An 18,024-nucleotide genomic window follows, 5' to 3' on the forward strand; every position below is an offset into this window, starting at 1 on the left:
CTGTGTCTCCTTTGCTCTCTGCCCCTCCCCCGCTCACACTTTGTCTCACTCTGTTTCTCAAAAATAAATAAATGCTAAATAAATAAATAAATAAATAAATAAATAAAATTGACAAGGACCATAGAAGTATGAAATGAAATAGTAATTTGCAACTGGTCTGTTAGTAAAAGAAAAAAAAAACATTTTTTTATCTGTACTTTTTGAAGAATAGTGGTGATTTACAGTTGCTTCATTAATGGAAGCAAAGTCTTAAGGAAAGTCTCCAAAGTACTTTAAAAATCGTATTGGCATTGCCTTTGCCACAATTTTTTTCCTAATTGAGTAATAGTGTTCATCAAAATAAAATTGTGTTCCTCCTTAGGATATTTGTAGTGGAGACATTACAAATATAATGAACTAAAATGTGCTAATTTCAGGTTTGTTTCAAATTTAATGTCCCCTTTAATATGTAAAGCCATAAGCTTTACAATTGCAAACTTTTAGCTAATAGCTTTCTATTGAGAGAACTGATTCGGAAATTCCTTCAGTAACCACTAATCTTCCTTAATTATGGAGAAAAGATTTAGGTTGATCCAGTTTTAATGTAACCTGAATATTATAGCCTAATTCTTCATTGTACCCTACTATTTTGTTCTCCTATTGACATATTTCATATGATGTATACCTTCAATATTAATATTTTTATTTTTTACTTCGTAGGCATTAGCTATGGGAATGATGACAGAATACTATCATTATATCTTTACCACTCTGGTAAGTAATTTATTAAAGCATAAAGATAATGCTGTAAATTTTATTGCTACAACTTTTCAGGATGGAAAATGGGTTTTTGAGTGAGAAGTAATGACTGTCACTTTTGTAGCTTATTTTTTTTTTTTTTGATAAAACACAGGAGGAATGAATCATCACTGGGAACAAATAATTTTTGGTGTGAAGCTGATGATTTTGAAATAATTTTATTTCAGATATCAATTCAAAATATTATATCTTATTTATATATTGCTTTAGAGGACTTCTAGAACATTATAGATTTCAAAATTAATTTGCTAAGAAATCAGTATTTTAGAAAAGCACAAATTTTTATGTTGTTATCTCAGTTCTATTTACTTTACAAAAACCAGATTTATTGAAACACCTTTTAGTAGATTAAATTTTCGGTCCTGTTTATGCCTATTTTTAGTTGGATTTTTTAAAGTCAATATGATTTAATTTGCAATTATCAAATTGAATGTTACCTTCATATTTTGTTTTTACACACCCACCACACAGTTCTTCCTTACTATGCATGAAACTCCGACCTCACTCTTTTATCAAATCTACTTACTCTTGGTTCTATGTCTTTATTAATATGTTATCCTGATTTTCCTTCCTCTGTGAAATGACTGTCTCTGTCACTAATTCTTTCCTGCTGTAGGGGTGGAAAATGTGTCCTCCTTCCCTTCTAGGTTCTTTGCCTGGTCTAATAATTAAATTGACATAAAACAGATTAACATGAGAAAAAAAACAAATTTAATTTCATACATCAGGAGCCCCAAAGATATGAGACTCAAGGTCAGGTCAGGTAATTGAACTAAGGAATGGGATGAGAGCCTGGGGCTTCAAATGGGAGGAAGGTAATTCACAGACTGATAGAAAGAGCAGATACTTGGTAATTAGAAGTTTACCCTGCTATACAGATAGATCTTTCAGATAAAAAAAAAAGTTATCTCTATTAATAGTTTTTTTTTTCTTTTTTTTTTTTCTGGTACAGAACCACTATGTAAATTCTTTAAGATAGTTAAAACAGACATAAAAGTTTTCCTGAATCTACTGGGTCTTGGTTGCCTTCAGACCACAGTAAACCACATGCAAAGTGGCATATTTGGGGGTGGCATATTCTATTCTCCTTTATTGCCTATCACCAAAATTTGAGAGTATCTCCAAGTTTGAGACTTTATCCTATTTTCCTTTTTCCTCTTTAATTATTTTCTTCAGAACTAGTATGCATGTAAGAACTTCAATTATTACCTTTGATGAAATGAAATCTCAATGTCCATTTGTAAGAGTCCTGAATTGTATTTTGCTACATTACAGAACAAGTCTGTTGTCACATTAAGATAATCTCAAATAATTTAAACCTTAATGTATTGTTCTCTAAATTGACACCTCTTCTGACTGCCTTCAAAGCTTCCATTGTCTGAATCCTATATCACCAACAAAGTTCTACTGTTTTTTCCTCCATACTATCTCTAGTTTGTGTCTCCATTCCCACAATGACCAGTTTAACCAATGCTTTCTGTTAACTCAAAAGTCTTCAATTTGGTCTCCTTGCTTTTAGGACTCTTGAAGCTATCAGACCAAATTACTAAAGTGTAGTTGATCACAATAGCTTCCTGTAAAAACAACTCTCCTCCAATAGAGCTTCTTCACACAGTAGTTTGTATTTTACTTGCAAATACTATGGTTAACTGTGCTGTATCTCTATATTACTTCCCACCAGGCTGTTTTTTGCAGCCTGTAAGAAACTTAATGATAGGCTGCAGGAGAGGGATTGGAAGGCTTTACTCATTAGCAAATTTTATTTCAATGCAGTTACAACTAAGTTCCACCATAATCATAAGATTTTAGAGGAATCAAAAGTATCCCTTGATAAGGAAAGATAAATTAAAAAAAAAAAAAAGAAAAAAACACATTTAGGATTATAGAAGTCATTAGCCTATAATTGAAGGTCGTTTTTTAGTTTAATTTTAATCTAACATTCCTATTTTCTGTTGTTGCTATTTTCCTTCATGAATTCTGTTTTATAGAAAAACTGATCTAGATCAGTCTCCTGAATAGGTTTTATGTTTTCTAATTTTTGTGCCTTTACTGACACTTTGAATGACATCTGTTTTCCTTTTGCCTACCAAGAGCCTGGCCATTCTTTAATGGCAGCTTAGATCCCATCTGTTCTATGAAGTTATTTTTGACTATAAAAACGGAAAGTTACCCATCTTGCTTCTGACTCCTTGCACTTATCACTTCTACTCTTTTGCCCCCGTGTGTGTGTGTGTGTGTGTGTGTGTGCATGTGTGTGTGTGTGTGTGTGCATGTGTGTGTGTGTGTCCTTGGCTAGATTGCAAATGTTGAAAAATAAAAACCTAAAAATCCCTTGTATTTTTCACAGCACAGAGCACAGTTCAGACCAATATCAGCTGCTCTCCACTAAATTTTAATCCTATTTTGTGGCCTATGTAGCTGTATGCATCCAGGACAAGCTGCCTACAGGACGAATGGCATTACCCTTACCCTGGTTCCCGATATTGTCTGTAAGATCTAAGGATTAACTAATGCCAGCTTGAAAGAGGGCAGAGGTCCCACATGCTGCATGTTCTTATGGTGATTTCCAGCTTTTCTGGATGCTTTGGCCCCTCTCTCCTGGGAAAATGAAATGGCAAAGCCAGAACATTCACTACCATCTGGAAATGGCAGCCAAATCTAAAGTGTTCCTTACGGTGAACTTGTTGGGTAGAGTATAAAACAAAGGAACTGCCAGGGTTCCACAACCAAAAAGGCCAGTTTTGTTAACTTTTTCTCTCAGCTTTAATATAATTTTTGTTAGAAGCCATATATCATGAACTGTCTCTTAAAAAAACAAATAAACAAAAAACAAAAACAAAAAAAGTGCTAGTCACCAGTCAAGGAAGAAGAGCATAGAAAAACAATCGAGTCAGTTAAAAATAAAATATTTATGCATAAAATTTAAGGGCAATCTATCTTTAATGTGGAGAAGGAAGCTTATGCAAATCTTAAATGCAGGTTTTAGAAAAGCCTGTTGTTTCACTGGTGGAATTAGAATATGATATATACATACATATTTATCTAGAATATATACATTTGCATTGACAAAGCATGAAAATAACCTATTTGAATCTCGGTGATTTGTGATGGTTAACATCATTTGAGAAACAATCATGTTAACTATTCTAAGGGAAGTTAAAATAATTGACTATTTTAATTATACGTGTTTGTGAATATAGTCTGTTGATAATAACACAAAGAAATTTGTCTTTCAGGACCTCTTTGCTCTTGATGTAGAGCCCTACCGATACAGTGGTGTTAACATGACAGGGTTCAGAATATTAAATACAGAAAATACACAAGTCTCCTCCATCATTGAAAAGTGGTCAATGGAACGGTTGCAGGCACCTCCGAAACCCGATTCAGGTTTGCTGGATGGATTTATGACGGTATGAATTCCCACTTAAAGATCAGTTTGTGTGTTTTAAGTGATATTGTATAAATCGTTAAATCTTCTGCATACAAACTTGGGTTTAATTGTTTGACATCAAAGGCATGATATCCGAGCTACTATTGCAAATAATTCTATTATGATTTTCTAAATTAATTTTATATGGTAAATTTGTACATATATACAAGTATCTAAAAAGACATTACAACTATAGTTAGAATACCTGCAATGTAGAGATATCTCTAAGATTAATGGGTGCCATATATAGGATAAATTAGAGACTGAGAAGAAGATGTTAACCTAATAGTTATCCTTTGATCCTAACTACCCATACATGATTATTCTTCATCCTGTTGGTTTCTGATATCATATAGATGACCTACATCACACAAAAATATCCTTTAAGTTATTCACTCTTTATGGCTCAAGATCAACCAATAATCAACTTATCATTTTCAAGTCCTTGATTACACCTAGAAACTGGATTTATACATAAACTGTAAAGAAGGGTACATTCTTCTAGAAGTTTAGCTATTTATACCACTGCTGTCAGTGAAAATCTAAGGAAAGGCACAAATATAATTTAACATTTTCTGATAGCTATGTTAAAAAAAACACAAAGAAAAACCCAAGTAAAAATCAATGTTATTAATTTATGTCATTTAACTGATTGTATTAAAAAATACTATCATTTGAACAGGTAATCAGTATAAAAATTATGGCAGATGTTTTTCATTTTCTTTTTGCTACTAAGTCTTTGACAATTGTTGTGTATCTGACACCATACATATTAATTCAGACTAGTGACATTTCAAGTGCTCAATAGCCAACTATAAGTACTGGCTACCTTATAAAACCAGGTCGATTTATACTATACTACTTTTATACTATTCTATTTAAACAAATTATAAATGTCTGATACATTTTCATTAAATCTGTTTTCTGTAGACCAAATAATTGCTACAATTTAGGAAACAGCTAAACACCGTGGCAATCTGTACATTTCCTAAGTCATTACAACCTGCTTTTATTAAGTGTCAGCCTAAATGGAAATTTTATAAGCATAATATTCTCTATCCTGATCGGTGGAAAAGCTTTTTCTATTATGATTATAACTTTCCATTAATTGCTTCAATAGGGGTTCAAAGTGTGTTTTTAACGTTGTAGCAAAACAAAGGTAAAATTTTGATTATTTTTTTCCTTAAAAGAAAATTTTTGTTTTTTTTGAGAAAAACAACCTCGTAGAATTTGAAAATATCTCATATTCATAATAATTTTTAAAGAAATAATATAAGGGAATATCACTCTTTTACATAAAAATGGAAATAGTTGACATTCTAATATTTTGGTATTAACCTAAGATATATTTGAGAAACTTTATTGGGAGGAAAATATCTAAATAACTTTAAAATGAATATATTTTTTTCTCTAAAGTATATCCAGATTAAAAATAAAATACAACCTAAAAAAATTACAAATATTATGCTTTATTCTCAGTTTGAAGATGTTGAATTGAACTTTTGGAACTTAACAAGATAATGTTATTTTTTAAACTAAAATATGTCCTATATGTTTAATTGTCATTTTAATCATGTACATATTTTTTCCCACATATGGTTTTTAGCTAACTTTGTCAATCTTTAACTTCACGATGGATATCTTATTGTTACTCAAAGTCATTTTTGAATGATTTTTAGGAAAAATCAATGATATTATGGCAATTTTAAGACTTTACTTAACATTTAACTCTGACTTCTACTAATATGCCCAAGGATTAGTGTTCTGCTTTATATATCAGAATCAGAAAAATTACCCAGTTTTACTTAGGTTTTCTCTATATTTCTGTATGATTCCCTATATGACTCCACATGCCATCCCCTGAAACAAAGTACTAACTTGTAAGTAACTTATTGAGACTCTTGCGAAGACAGATAAATACAAAGGAAGATGTATTAATTTCTTGTCGTCCAGTAAGGCAAGGTCTCTTGGAGAGAATTAACCTTCAGAAGATGGAACAAAAAGGGTGTTAGGAGGAATACAGGTCTGGGTTTTTTGTTTGTTTATTTGTTTGTTTGTTTGTTTCTAGCCATGAGTCCATGCCTCCTCAATTCTGTCCTTCTGAATTGGCAGGTGATTTGGCAAGAGTGGATAAGTGATAGAATGAAAATGCACTGGCAAGAAAATGAGAAAATTAGCCTATTTAATTGAAAACTCTGCACATTGTATACAGACCACGGATTTTGAAGTCTTTAGACAAATATTCGATGCCAACACTTTTACCTTTGCCTTAGTCATTTCCAGGTGGCATACTAAATAAGACAGAATCAAAAATGTTCACATATAAGAGATGATTGCCCCATCATTTATATATTTTTAGTTTCTTCAAACTACAAAGTTTTCACCAGAACACTTGAGATTTAAAAATGAAAACATTTTTTAAATGAGTGAGCTGAAGATAAATTTACTTGTGTGAGTGCTTTCTGAATAATATTTCTTATCTAAAAATGTAGACCAGTTATTTATTTTATTATATTTATACATAGAGCATGGAACAGAAACTATTTTGGAAGTAGACATGAAGTTTGCCGTTAAAATAAAGATGTCTTCCAAAATGGATGCAGATTGATTACTTTTTAAAAATTCCCCTTTGAAAAATGATAATATCTTTAAAAATCTTCTCATTATATACCATTATATAGTAGTATAAAATATAATATGTAAAATATTTTAAGTATATACAATTAATTCTTAATTTTAATAGTGCATGATTATGATAAAAATAAAACCAGTATAAGGTCTGCATAAAAATGGTATTCTTATGCCTTGCATGAGTATTATTTTTCTTTTTCATTAAAGATCATATTGTAAGCATTTTCTCATTCATTAAATGTTTAGAAAAAGAAATTAATAGGCTATTCCCACCATGAATGAAGTCAGGAAATTAAGAGGAGTCTAGTTAGAAAAGAAAAGAATTATAGCCTGGCATTGTGGTGTTGGCAACATTCCCTTCAGTCAATTCATGAGATCTCAGTGTTTATATATCTCTTGTTCTTTTTTTCTCCCTATGGTACCATAAAGAAATGAGATTATCAGCAAAGTCCCTAGTACTTGGAGCAAGACCTATTATTATCAGTATCACAGTCATTTGTCAGTATGTAAGATCATAGTGCTTAGACTTTCAAATTCTTCCTTCATGTTGAGCTATAAATGGAAACAATGAATTGGATTCATAAGAATTTTTCTGGTTGAGTTAGCACCTTAACTGACCCTTGGGTCAAGTGTTTATCTGCTAAATGATTATTGAATACAAGCCCATTTATCCTGTTGTTGTGGTTTCTTCTATAGTTTGGGGTCATCATAATAAAAATATTAATGTTATTAGCTCAGTAAAATTTTTATCTTCATTTGTTACAAACCCAACCAAGAAACCAAGTCACACAGTATATCCAAGCCCAATCTCTTCAAGGAGGATGTGAAAAAGGAAGTCCAACCCTTCACACATTAGAGTTTTTTGTTTGTTTGTTTTTAATTCATGTCACCTTTCTCACACTTCCCCCAATGTCCACACACTGCTGTCCAGTCATCGTGCTAGACTTCTCCCCAGACATGAGCCTTTACTATAAAAACCTTTCTCTATTGTGCCTTCTTTGCTGATTATTTACATGTTTCCATGCTCCTAGGAGTATGGACGTCCCCTAAGTGGATATTACCACTGTTCTTTACTGCTGATCAGATGACACAGCTCCCAGTCTTCTGCCCAGACATCTGCCTTTTCCACACACAGTTACCAAAGGGCAGGAATTCACTTTTTTGAACCCATCAGAGCTGATGATGGCTGTAGTTATTATTGATATATTGAATTTGCAGCAATCTCAATTCAAGACAATGAAATCAAGTAGAAATACCTCCAGATCAGTTTAAACAGCTGTGTCCAAGACATTTTTTTCCCAATGCTGCCATCATGCCTATACTTATTAGTGCTAATGGACCTGTCTTTATCCGGTAGCTTAAAAGTACCATTTGTTTCCTTATGTTGATGTGTAACATATATTCCTTGATAATATTAATTTAAAACACAAATCAATAATGATTGTGTTGCTTGGCTACATCATTTGAATTACTATAGGGAGATTAGTATTTTGGAAATACAAACTTTGAATACCAACTGCTATCTCCATTTCCTTACCCCTCTTTTCACACCCAACAGTCATCAAACACTGTCAAACCTACTGTCTCAATATCTCTCTTCACTACATTCTTCTTTCCCCCCGTAGACCCATGTCTTAGTTAAGAGCCATGTGATCTCTCCTCTGGCTGTTGCAAGTCTCCTCACTGAAGTCCCAGCCCTAACATCTCTCCCCTACATTTACCTTCTTTCTAGTGTGAACATGGCTCATGACTCCTTGTCATTTGCTAGATGAGATTTCAACCCATTTGCCAAACCTACAAGGCCCTCCATGATCTGGCTTCTGCTCCTTGTTCAGCCTCCTGTTTGCTCCCTGCTCTTTGAAGCCACCCATCTCACCACAATACGGGGTCCTCCTCATCTCACTATGAGGTGCTCCCATTATCTGAATGTGTGGCCTCTTCCTCCTTGTGCTCTAAATTTCAGATCATCGGTTACCTTTTTGTGATTCTTACCTGTGTGTTCCTTCATTTATGCACATTTTGTTTAAACCCCATGTTGAAATTTAGCTTCGTTTGTATTTTAGTTTGTTTTCACATCTCTTTTCCAAAAGACTATAACTCTTTGGAGGCAAGAAGTAGGTTTCCTTATCTTTGAATGCTCTGTACTAGTTAAGCCCTTCATTCCTTAATAATGAAGGAAGGAATGGCTGACTGAATAAATGTGTGTGTGTTAATATATTCTAATCACATTACAGCTGTGTTCTCATCATTAGATTCTCTCATTATCCCAAATATGTTTTAGGGAGCTTTTTTTAAAATTTGCATAGTTACATTTTATTGTTGAGATATCTAATCATTTAGAAAATGAAATTAGGCTAATCTCACATATTTGTTAGACAAAATTTATTAAAAGGCAAAAGCTTAGAAATACTTCTGATTAAATAGTGAAAGTTTAGTGAGTTAAAAAAGTTCTGTCCCTTCTCTTTTACCAAAGAGTGAAAATGTTTATAAGAGAGGTGAGTCTTTATGTATTTAAGTTCCAATGTCCTCCTAAAAACTATTTATTTATAATGACAGACCATAGCGCAGAAAGTTTATAATTTCTGTCATCATTTGATTAACTTTAAAGATAAATGTGTACCAATTCACAGCAGGGAGTTAGCTTATATATGAAGGGTGCAATAGTGATCACTCTGCTACTGTACAAAGATTTACCTTTAGAAAATAGAATCACAGAGATATGAAGTATGACCAGGCAGGCATTCATTTACTTCTAGAACTACAAGCCCAACTTTGCCACTGTCTGCTTAATCAGCTGAAGCTGTTTTCTTCGATTCAGTTGAAAAGAGAATATAAGGTTTTACCAGACAACGGATCAAACTAACTCTTCATGTTTTAATCAATAAAGGCATTTTGAAAAATCTGACTTTATCTTGCATCCCACTAAAACACCAGAGGAATAAAAAGTAGCCAAGTAATAACTTAATTGTTTTTTCTGTTATCAATTTTAATTGTGTGTGTGCTGTGTATTCTGGGCTTGATACCAGGCATTCAAAATTTGGTGGTGAAGACAATATGTCTGTTTACTCACAGAGCTTAGGAAATTGACAAAATCAGAAGATAGTGTCTCAATGATCACATCTCACATCTCTGTCAGTACAAAAATCGTATTCGAGTGCTCGCTTCGGCAGCACATATACTAAAAAATCGTATTCGAACTTGTTGACTTCTTCCCAATTTTGTGTGTCTTTGATTGATCTAGTTTCCTAAGTCTTCCTTCAAATTCTTGTTAAAATTCCTTGTTTTCCATGCTATTTTGTGATAGCAAAAGACAAACATAAATTTACCAGGAGTTTTCCATGACTTCTTAATAGTTTGCTGAAAAATGTGTAACGTTTAACAATGTTTATCAACATAACTGCTAGTTTTATTCTTGTCTTTACCACAGAAGAAATATTTAGGGGTCTATATTATAATCATTATAGCAGAAATATTTGCATAAGATATTTCAGAGTATATTATGAAGTCATAAACACAACATTCATTACATTTGTATATGATTGATTTACTGAATGGTAAAAGGACATAGAATTTGTGGCATGGATAACAGAATGGCACTATATTTCCTTATTTTAATACCTATTAATCTTCCATGATATACTAGGCTGCAAGTTAAATCTGAATATAAATAATTGAGATGACCTAACAACCCCCATTGTTTCATTAACATACAACATTCCATTTAATTGCCTTTGCTCATTGACAGATTAAGTAATCAGCATTTATCTAAAGCTGGTAAAGAGTTGGAGTTTCCATTTTAAGTAATTGTTCCTTACGTGGAAAATGGTGGTTGCAATGAATCATTTCCTTCATAATCATGTTATTAAAAAAAAAAAAACACGTTTATTCATTTTTGAGAGACAGAGAGAGACAGAGCGGGGAAGGGGCAGAGAAAGAGGGAGACACAGAATCTGAAGCAGGCGCCAGGCTCTGAGCTATCAACATAGAGCCCAACGCGGGGCTTGAACTCATGAACCGCGAGATCATGACCTGAGCCGAAGTCGGACACTCCACCGACTGAGCCACCCAGGCGCCCCATGTTATTTTTTAGGCCAATTTTTAAACTTTTCACTTAAAAAAGTAGGGTTGAATCATGAGGGGTTTTTTTACCCCTTCTATCCTCAAGAGCAAATTTTATCTTTAAAACACTTATCAAAAATCATGCAATACAAACTTGTATTAATACATTTCTGTTCACAACTTTCCTCAGCTTCTTATTTTATATTTAATAGCTATATAGTTACATATAGGTATAATCAATCACAGATGGTGTAAGGAAAGCAAGTACAGGGCACAATATAAAGGGAATAGAGAATGGTTAAGAAAATAAGCAATAGATTCTTTTACTAGAGCAGACATTCAGGTTAGAAAGGGGCTAACAGCAAATTTGACATAGTGTTCACCGTCCTGGATTAGAGGAAAATGGATTGGGAAACAATGGGAGAAAAGCTGGGATAAAATTTTTACATACCATTTAGTTAATAGACAATTATAAATGTATAACATTTAACATATAGAAATTCAGAATAGTTAAAGTCAGCATGAAATACTGGTTGAAATTATTTAAACCAGAGAGGAAGAAATGGCACTGAGGCATATAAATAACAGGAAATATTATTACTCAGATACAGATTCATAATGAACTACAGAAAAGTTCTGACTAAGGAAGATTAACAGTTGCTATAAACAATAGTACCTTCTCTTCATTGGATCTATTTCTAAAATAGATTTCTAAAATAAAAAGAGAGTGAATCTATTCTACAATGCACAAAGCATTTTTTGACTATTTGTTCACCTTAAGAATAAAATACACAGAGCGAAGCTACCTTCTGTATTTAGAAATAGGGTATGGACTGAAAGGGAGTAGACAGGTGGTGATTACTATCAAAACTATATTTTTTGTATTATTCCATTTTATTCATAATTTTAGGAATTTATTTTAGGAATTTTATTTATTATGTTTATAATTTTAGAATTTATATTAAAAATATTGAAATGCAATACGAGATAAGAGATATCTTGGCCTCACTACAGTCTTTAAATAAAATAAAGTTTAGTTTTTAATTTTTTTTTTAAGTTTATTTATTTTGAGAGAGACAGAGTGCAAGCGGGAGGGTCAGAGAGAGAAGAAGAATCTCAAGCAGGCGCCACTGTTGTCAGCACAAAGCCCATGCAGGCTTGAACTCACAAAAAAGTGAGATTTTGACCTGGCCAAATCAAGAGTCAGACACTTAACCCACTGAGCCACCCAGGCACCCCTATTTTTAACTTTTATTATTTATTTATTTATTTATTTATTTATTTATTTATTTATTTATAATCTCTACACCTAACATGGAGCTCAAATTCAGAACCCTAATTTCAAGAGTCCTATGCTGTTCTGGCTGAACTAGCCAGGCACCCCTCAATTTTAAATAATAAATATTGGCATAGTTTCCATTTAAATACTTATATCAGTTTTATATAAAAACAAATAATATAAATATATATAATGTTTATTAGTTATATTTATATAGATTTATATTACTTTTAGATATTGTTATAAAAGGTAAGCCGTATCCTTATTTATCTACTAGAGAGACAATGTTAGTGGCTCCAATATTATTAGGATAATTATCGTTTATAATATATGGCCTCAGTATACTAAATATGTATATTTTTGATAGATTTTTAAATTAAATATTAAGTGTTAACTATTTATAAAATATTTATGTATAAATATGCAACATTTAATTTTATATTTTATTAATTTTAGACTCAGTATATCTGTCAAATTTTAACAAATTTTCCTTCTTTGCAACCATGACTTATAACAAATTGCAGCTTGTTTTGTCATGCTCAATTTCAGAAGAATTATATTTAAAAATTAAGATAGCTAGAAAATGTTACAAATAAGTCAAGGATTTGTTATATAGTGAAATTTGTGTTATATATAATAAACAATAATTGTAACTTTTTTTCATGTAGATAGATACAACAGTAGATATTTTCCTCTTTTTTTTTGTTTTTAGATAACCTACACCTGTATCTTACCAATGCAGAAATGCTCTTGCCTGTTTGAGTCCAAGAATTATCTGACTGTGTTATTAGAACTAGGAACATACACATTTATGAAGTATGAACATTAAGGGCCCTAGAATGTACAGCAGCCTAGGAAGTTTGATTCAAACAAGGACTTTGTATATAAACTTTGAATCTAGCTCCTGATACATGTTACCTTTTCTATTGACAATCTCAACTATAAAATGACCTAACTGTGAAATGTATTTAACACTTACTGCATCCTAATATTATTATTACCTCCAACAATATCATGGGGCAGTTATAATCCTCAATTTTATAGATGCAGATACATAGAATGGGTAGATGATATATAAAGGAAGATCCCTGTACTATAGTCTGAAGCAAATATAAAGGAGTCCTTTAGCATCCAAAGGTAAAATTTAGGTATGATGAATTAGAGACCAGCAAAAAATGTTACATTTAGTGCTTCTTCTTCAACTTTAATGTACAAATTTTCACAATGAGTTTCCTTCCCAAATAAAATTAAATTAATAAATAGGGATCAGAAGTCAGCATCTGCATCCCATTTTCAGCCATTTCTAATGCTGTTACTTCAGGCAAGTTACTTAACCTCTTTGAGCCTCACTTGTCAAATAGAAATAATCAATTTTGTGTGTTGTTCTAAAGATTGAAAGAGATAATGCATTAACATATAAACATATTAACCTATCTAAATTTTTATAATTACAAACTATATCAATGACTCCTCCTAAACTCCTGGTGCCTTACAAATGTAGAGCAAATTTTGATATGGTGTTTATAGTTTAATTAACTCAACCATGGGGGTGTCTGGCTGGCTCAGTCGGCAGAACATGCTAGTCTTGGTCTCAGGTTCGTGAGTTCAAGCCTCATGTTGGGGGTAGAGATTACTTTAAAAAAATAATTCAGTCATATTATTCCAACATCATTGTTATCTCTTGTATGCATTAATACCATAGTAGTTGGTGTGTGTGAGTGTGTGTGTGTGTGTGTGTGTGTGTGTGTGTGTGTGTGTGTTGGATGGTTGATTGACATAGAGAACTAAGGAAGATTCATACAGAATCTACTTGGTACTTGAATCTAGTATGCTTCTTTAAAACTGGACCCAATCACAATAATTTGAAATGTGCAATTAGACTGATATATCACTATTGAACAGGTTTTAAATCTAGTTAGAAGTTTATGAAACTTCTGGTTGTGTATCATTTATTTCCTGCCTACTTTTTTAGATTAAAAAGATGGCTTGTTGGCATAGAATTAAAGGTTGGATTTTTGCTTGGCTCTTTTATGTCAATTATTAAAGACCGTTAAATCTATTTCTACCTTCGAGTGAAAACTTTGGAATCAGAATCGCCTGACTGTTAAAACTGAAATCTACCTATTATTACTTTTGTAAACTTCTGCTACTTACCTAACATTTCTGAGCATCAAGTACCTCATCTATTTAGTGGAAATAGTAATGCCTACATCAAAATGTCACTGTGAAGATTAAATACATAACTTTTATACTGCTCAAAGACAGTACCTAGCACATAGAAAATCCTCCAAAATCGGTATCCATTCACTTCAAGGCAAATACAATTTTTGCATTTAGGGTAAGTGATATTTCTGTTCAGAGTAAACTTTATCACTCTCAAAGTCTTCTGATACCCTGTATATACAAATACGACAAGTGTATAAGCATGCAACTATGTAAAAACTACTTTAAAAAGATCTAAGGGCAGGTAGTTGTTTACTTTGATGTGCTGGTTGAGGTTATGTGAATGAATGAACATGAATCATCACCAGCTTTACTATCAATTTGTTGATGTTAATTTCATCAGTGGTACCTAAGTAATTATACTTACACTAGAAAGACAATTTTTTAAAAAGTGTAGCCGATGCAGTTTTGTGATTTAAAGGTTTAAGAAATGGTCAAAGGTCTACTCTGATGCACTAATATCCAAGATATGCTTGGCCAATACTCTTTAAATCCACATTAATAAATCAAAAGAATATTTCAGACAAAATGAAATGAAGAATTTTAAGGTGAATTTGCCTAAAGGATATTAGGAATTCTCTTTCTTTATTATGCAGAGAGGAAATATTATGTTGATCTTTCATTTGCCTTTCTAAAAGAGTTCATAAATATTTTATTCATTAATCTTCAGAACACCCTGTGACCAAATTGAACCAGAAAAGAAAAGCGAAGTTATTAAACAGACACAGATGTTGAAATGGTACCAAATCAATCCTTCATGAAAAATTCCTATGTATTGTTACTCATTAATTCATTCTCCAAATATTTATTGAACACCTATTATATGCAATGTGTGGTATTAGACCATATGGATGACATATATATATGTATGTATATATATATGTATATATATACACATATATACATGATGAATTATCAATTTAGTAAGGAAAGTAAAACACAGCCTTAAATAATAATAATAATAATAATAATAATAATAATAATAATAATAAACGTTGGCATGTAGTAAGGAATATATGTAGAAAATAGTGTTTTTAGATAGGAGTTTACCAACTTTTTGTTTAGGATGTAATCTCAACTTCACATAAAACAGGAAGAACAGTTCTCTGTCTTTGTAGTTCCCTCACTGGACATGATCAAACATCTACCATCCTGTGAGACATGGTCAGTTTGATCAGGCCAATTGGTGCTTGTAGGATGCTCCTGTCAGACATACTGTTTTCCAGCTGGAGAATTCCATAGCTGCGACCAGGTTTGAAGCACTTCAGAAAGTGGTACTGGATCCTGGAGCTGCTGTCAGACTTGGCATCCTGGTATTTCTGCTGAAAATGTGGCAGTCAAATGGTCATCTCTGTGTACCCATGCTTCTGTTGCCTCTTGTGTTAGAGGCTATATTTGCCAATTGTCTCTCCATGTTCTTTTTTTATTTTAATTTTTTTTTCAACGTTTATTTATTTTTGGGACAGAGAGAGACAGAGCATGAACGGGGGAGGGGCAGAGAGAGAGGGAGACACAGCATCGGAAACAGGCTCCAGGCTCCGAGCCATCAGCCCAGAGCCTGACGCGGGGCTCGAACTCACGGACCGCGAGATCGTGACCTGGCTGAAGTCGGACGCTTAACCGACTGCGCCACCCAGGCGCCCTAACTCCATGTTCTTTCTGGTCACTCAGCATTGGGGCTAAGGCTCAAATTCATTCTCATATTGGTCTGGATCCCCACTATTCCAGCTTTCAGTTATCTAGCTTTTTAGTTTACACAACAAACATGCACCTACCCATTGTGCCCGTGTGGCTGAGTCAGAAACCCCACATCAGTCCCAGCTTGTTTGCAGACCCAGCCCCTCCCCAGTGCTCTCAGGCCTTGTCTTAACTGTGCTCTCTTAGTTGGGGGCATTCTGAATTGGGGTCTTGGCTGTTTTCCTCCAAGCAATTTCCTTAGCCCTTTTGCAAATTTATCTTCTCACCTCCCACCAACGTTCAAGCCCCTGGTGCTAAGGAGGAAAGAGTGGTCTCTGTAAAATCAAATGCATGGTTGCTACGGCCACTACAGAGTTGGTGCAGAGTTGGCATACATCTACTTAAGTGAATAAATAAATAAGGTCATTTTGATGGATCTGTTCAGAACAAGAAAACTTACGCCAAGATAATTTGATATTTCTGTCTTTCAACATAATTCTGTTACTTTTACTGTTATTACTATTCCAGTATCACCAAGTACTGGGCACATCTTCTACAGTGTTATAACAATCTAAGAATTTTGTGTGATTGGAAAAGGAATTTTGGAGGAGGTAGTGCGAATAAGACTAGGTGAGATCAGCAAGGCCATGTTGGAAGAAGAGAATGGAAAGACGTTATTAAATGTTCTAGAATAGGGGAGTGCAATAAAAGTAATATTTGCCATTTACTGTGTATCTACTCCTTACTAAACATTATGCCAATTTGTGGTAGTTATGTAAAGATACGCTTGCCTATACTACCTCTGATTATCCCCCAAATGCTACATGTTTTATTTCTCACTTTACAAATGATGGAACTGGGAGTCAAATATGTTTAGTATGTTGTGCAAGGACATTCAAATCAGAAGATGGAGCTGAGCTTTATGTCTAAGGCCTTTCTAATTTGATAACGTGCTCATCCTGCTCCCAGAAAGTCTCATCTGGTGACACTGTGCAGGTGCATTAGACTCACTCCAATGGAGGCAGGAAGCTGTAATCCAAGCCTACAGTAATAAGGACTGGAAGTAGAGTAGATAAGACTCAAAGGAATGATTGAACAGGAAGACTGTTTTTTTGAGATGGGAAAGGAGAATAAGGAGATAAGACAGGCCTTTGAGCTTCCCAGTTTAAGTGACTGGGAAGACACTAATGCTTTTAATAAACATGCGGCCACCTGCAGGAGGTGGCTTAGAAACGGGATGGCATTGATTGCAGACTTGTAGGATCTGAGATGATGATGATACCTAAAGGGAGAGGGATCTGGCAAAAAGTTGGAAGGTGGAATATAGCTTCTCACTGCAGTAATGTCTCAGTTTCCTTTTTCAGAAACAGAGGGAAACATTCCAGAATCTATGGGTGTACGTTTATAAGTCTTCATAGAAAAGGATCTAGCTAACCTGTTTGGCCCCCTAGACTAAGTAACCCTGAAAGCCATATTGATGTCAGTTAAATTATTTCTGCATCTTTTAGTGCCTTTGTTTCTTAACAGTTGTACCCAAATAGCCTGAGACTACACCAAATGTGTCTTGGGTCTTGGGAATATGCCTTGGGAAAAGAGATGTCCATTTAAATTCTGGTGCTGTCTTTCAAGGAAAATATTACTCCTGCTAAATGTTGCCTTTAAAAATCAACTTCTCAGACTCCATTCTCAGGCTTTAAATATTTATTCCTCTCTCCAAGTCCTTTAACTTTATCAAAGGGAAATTAATAAGTGAAATACCTTTAAAGACAGTGGAATATCTTTAAAATATGAACTTCTCTAGCCCCTAAGGAAGGTGCACATAAATTTAACTGACAAAAATCATGCATGGTTCTAGATTTGAGAGTCTGCTAGACTACAATTTCATTTTAAGTAAATTTGAAATAATCAACATCACAATAAAGTAAAT

The 18,024-nt window shown here is 33.4% G+C and overlaps 1 protein-coding gene across 5 annotated transcripts in view; it reads left to right on the plus strand.

Annotated features, from left to right (window-relative positions):
- GRIK2 (glutamate ionotropic receptor kainate type subunit 2) overlaps window positions 1-18,024 on the plus strand; it is a 663,286-nt gene that overhangs the window by 288,854 nt on the left and 356,408 nt on the right. For all 5 annotated transcript variants that reach the window (XM_040474262.1, XM_040474263.1, XM_040474267.1 and 2 more), the window contains exons 5-6: window positions 700-753; window positions 4,035-4,208. In XM_040474262.1, coding sequence (XP_040330196.1) covers window positions 700-753; window positions 4,035-4,208 — 228 coding nt within the window. The remainder of the gene's footprint in view (window positions 1-699; window positions 754-4,034; window positions 4,209-18,024) is intronic.

Source organism: Herpailurus yagouaroundi, unplaced genomic scaffold (genome assembly GCF_014898765.1).
Source record: "Herpailurus yagouaroundi ecotype Mexico unplaced genomic scaffold, PumYag 139, whole genome shotgun sequence".
NCBI classification, from domain to species: Eukaryota; Metazoa; Chordata; class Mammalia; order Carnivora; family Felidae; genus Herpailurus; species Herpailurus yagouaroundi.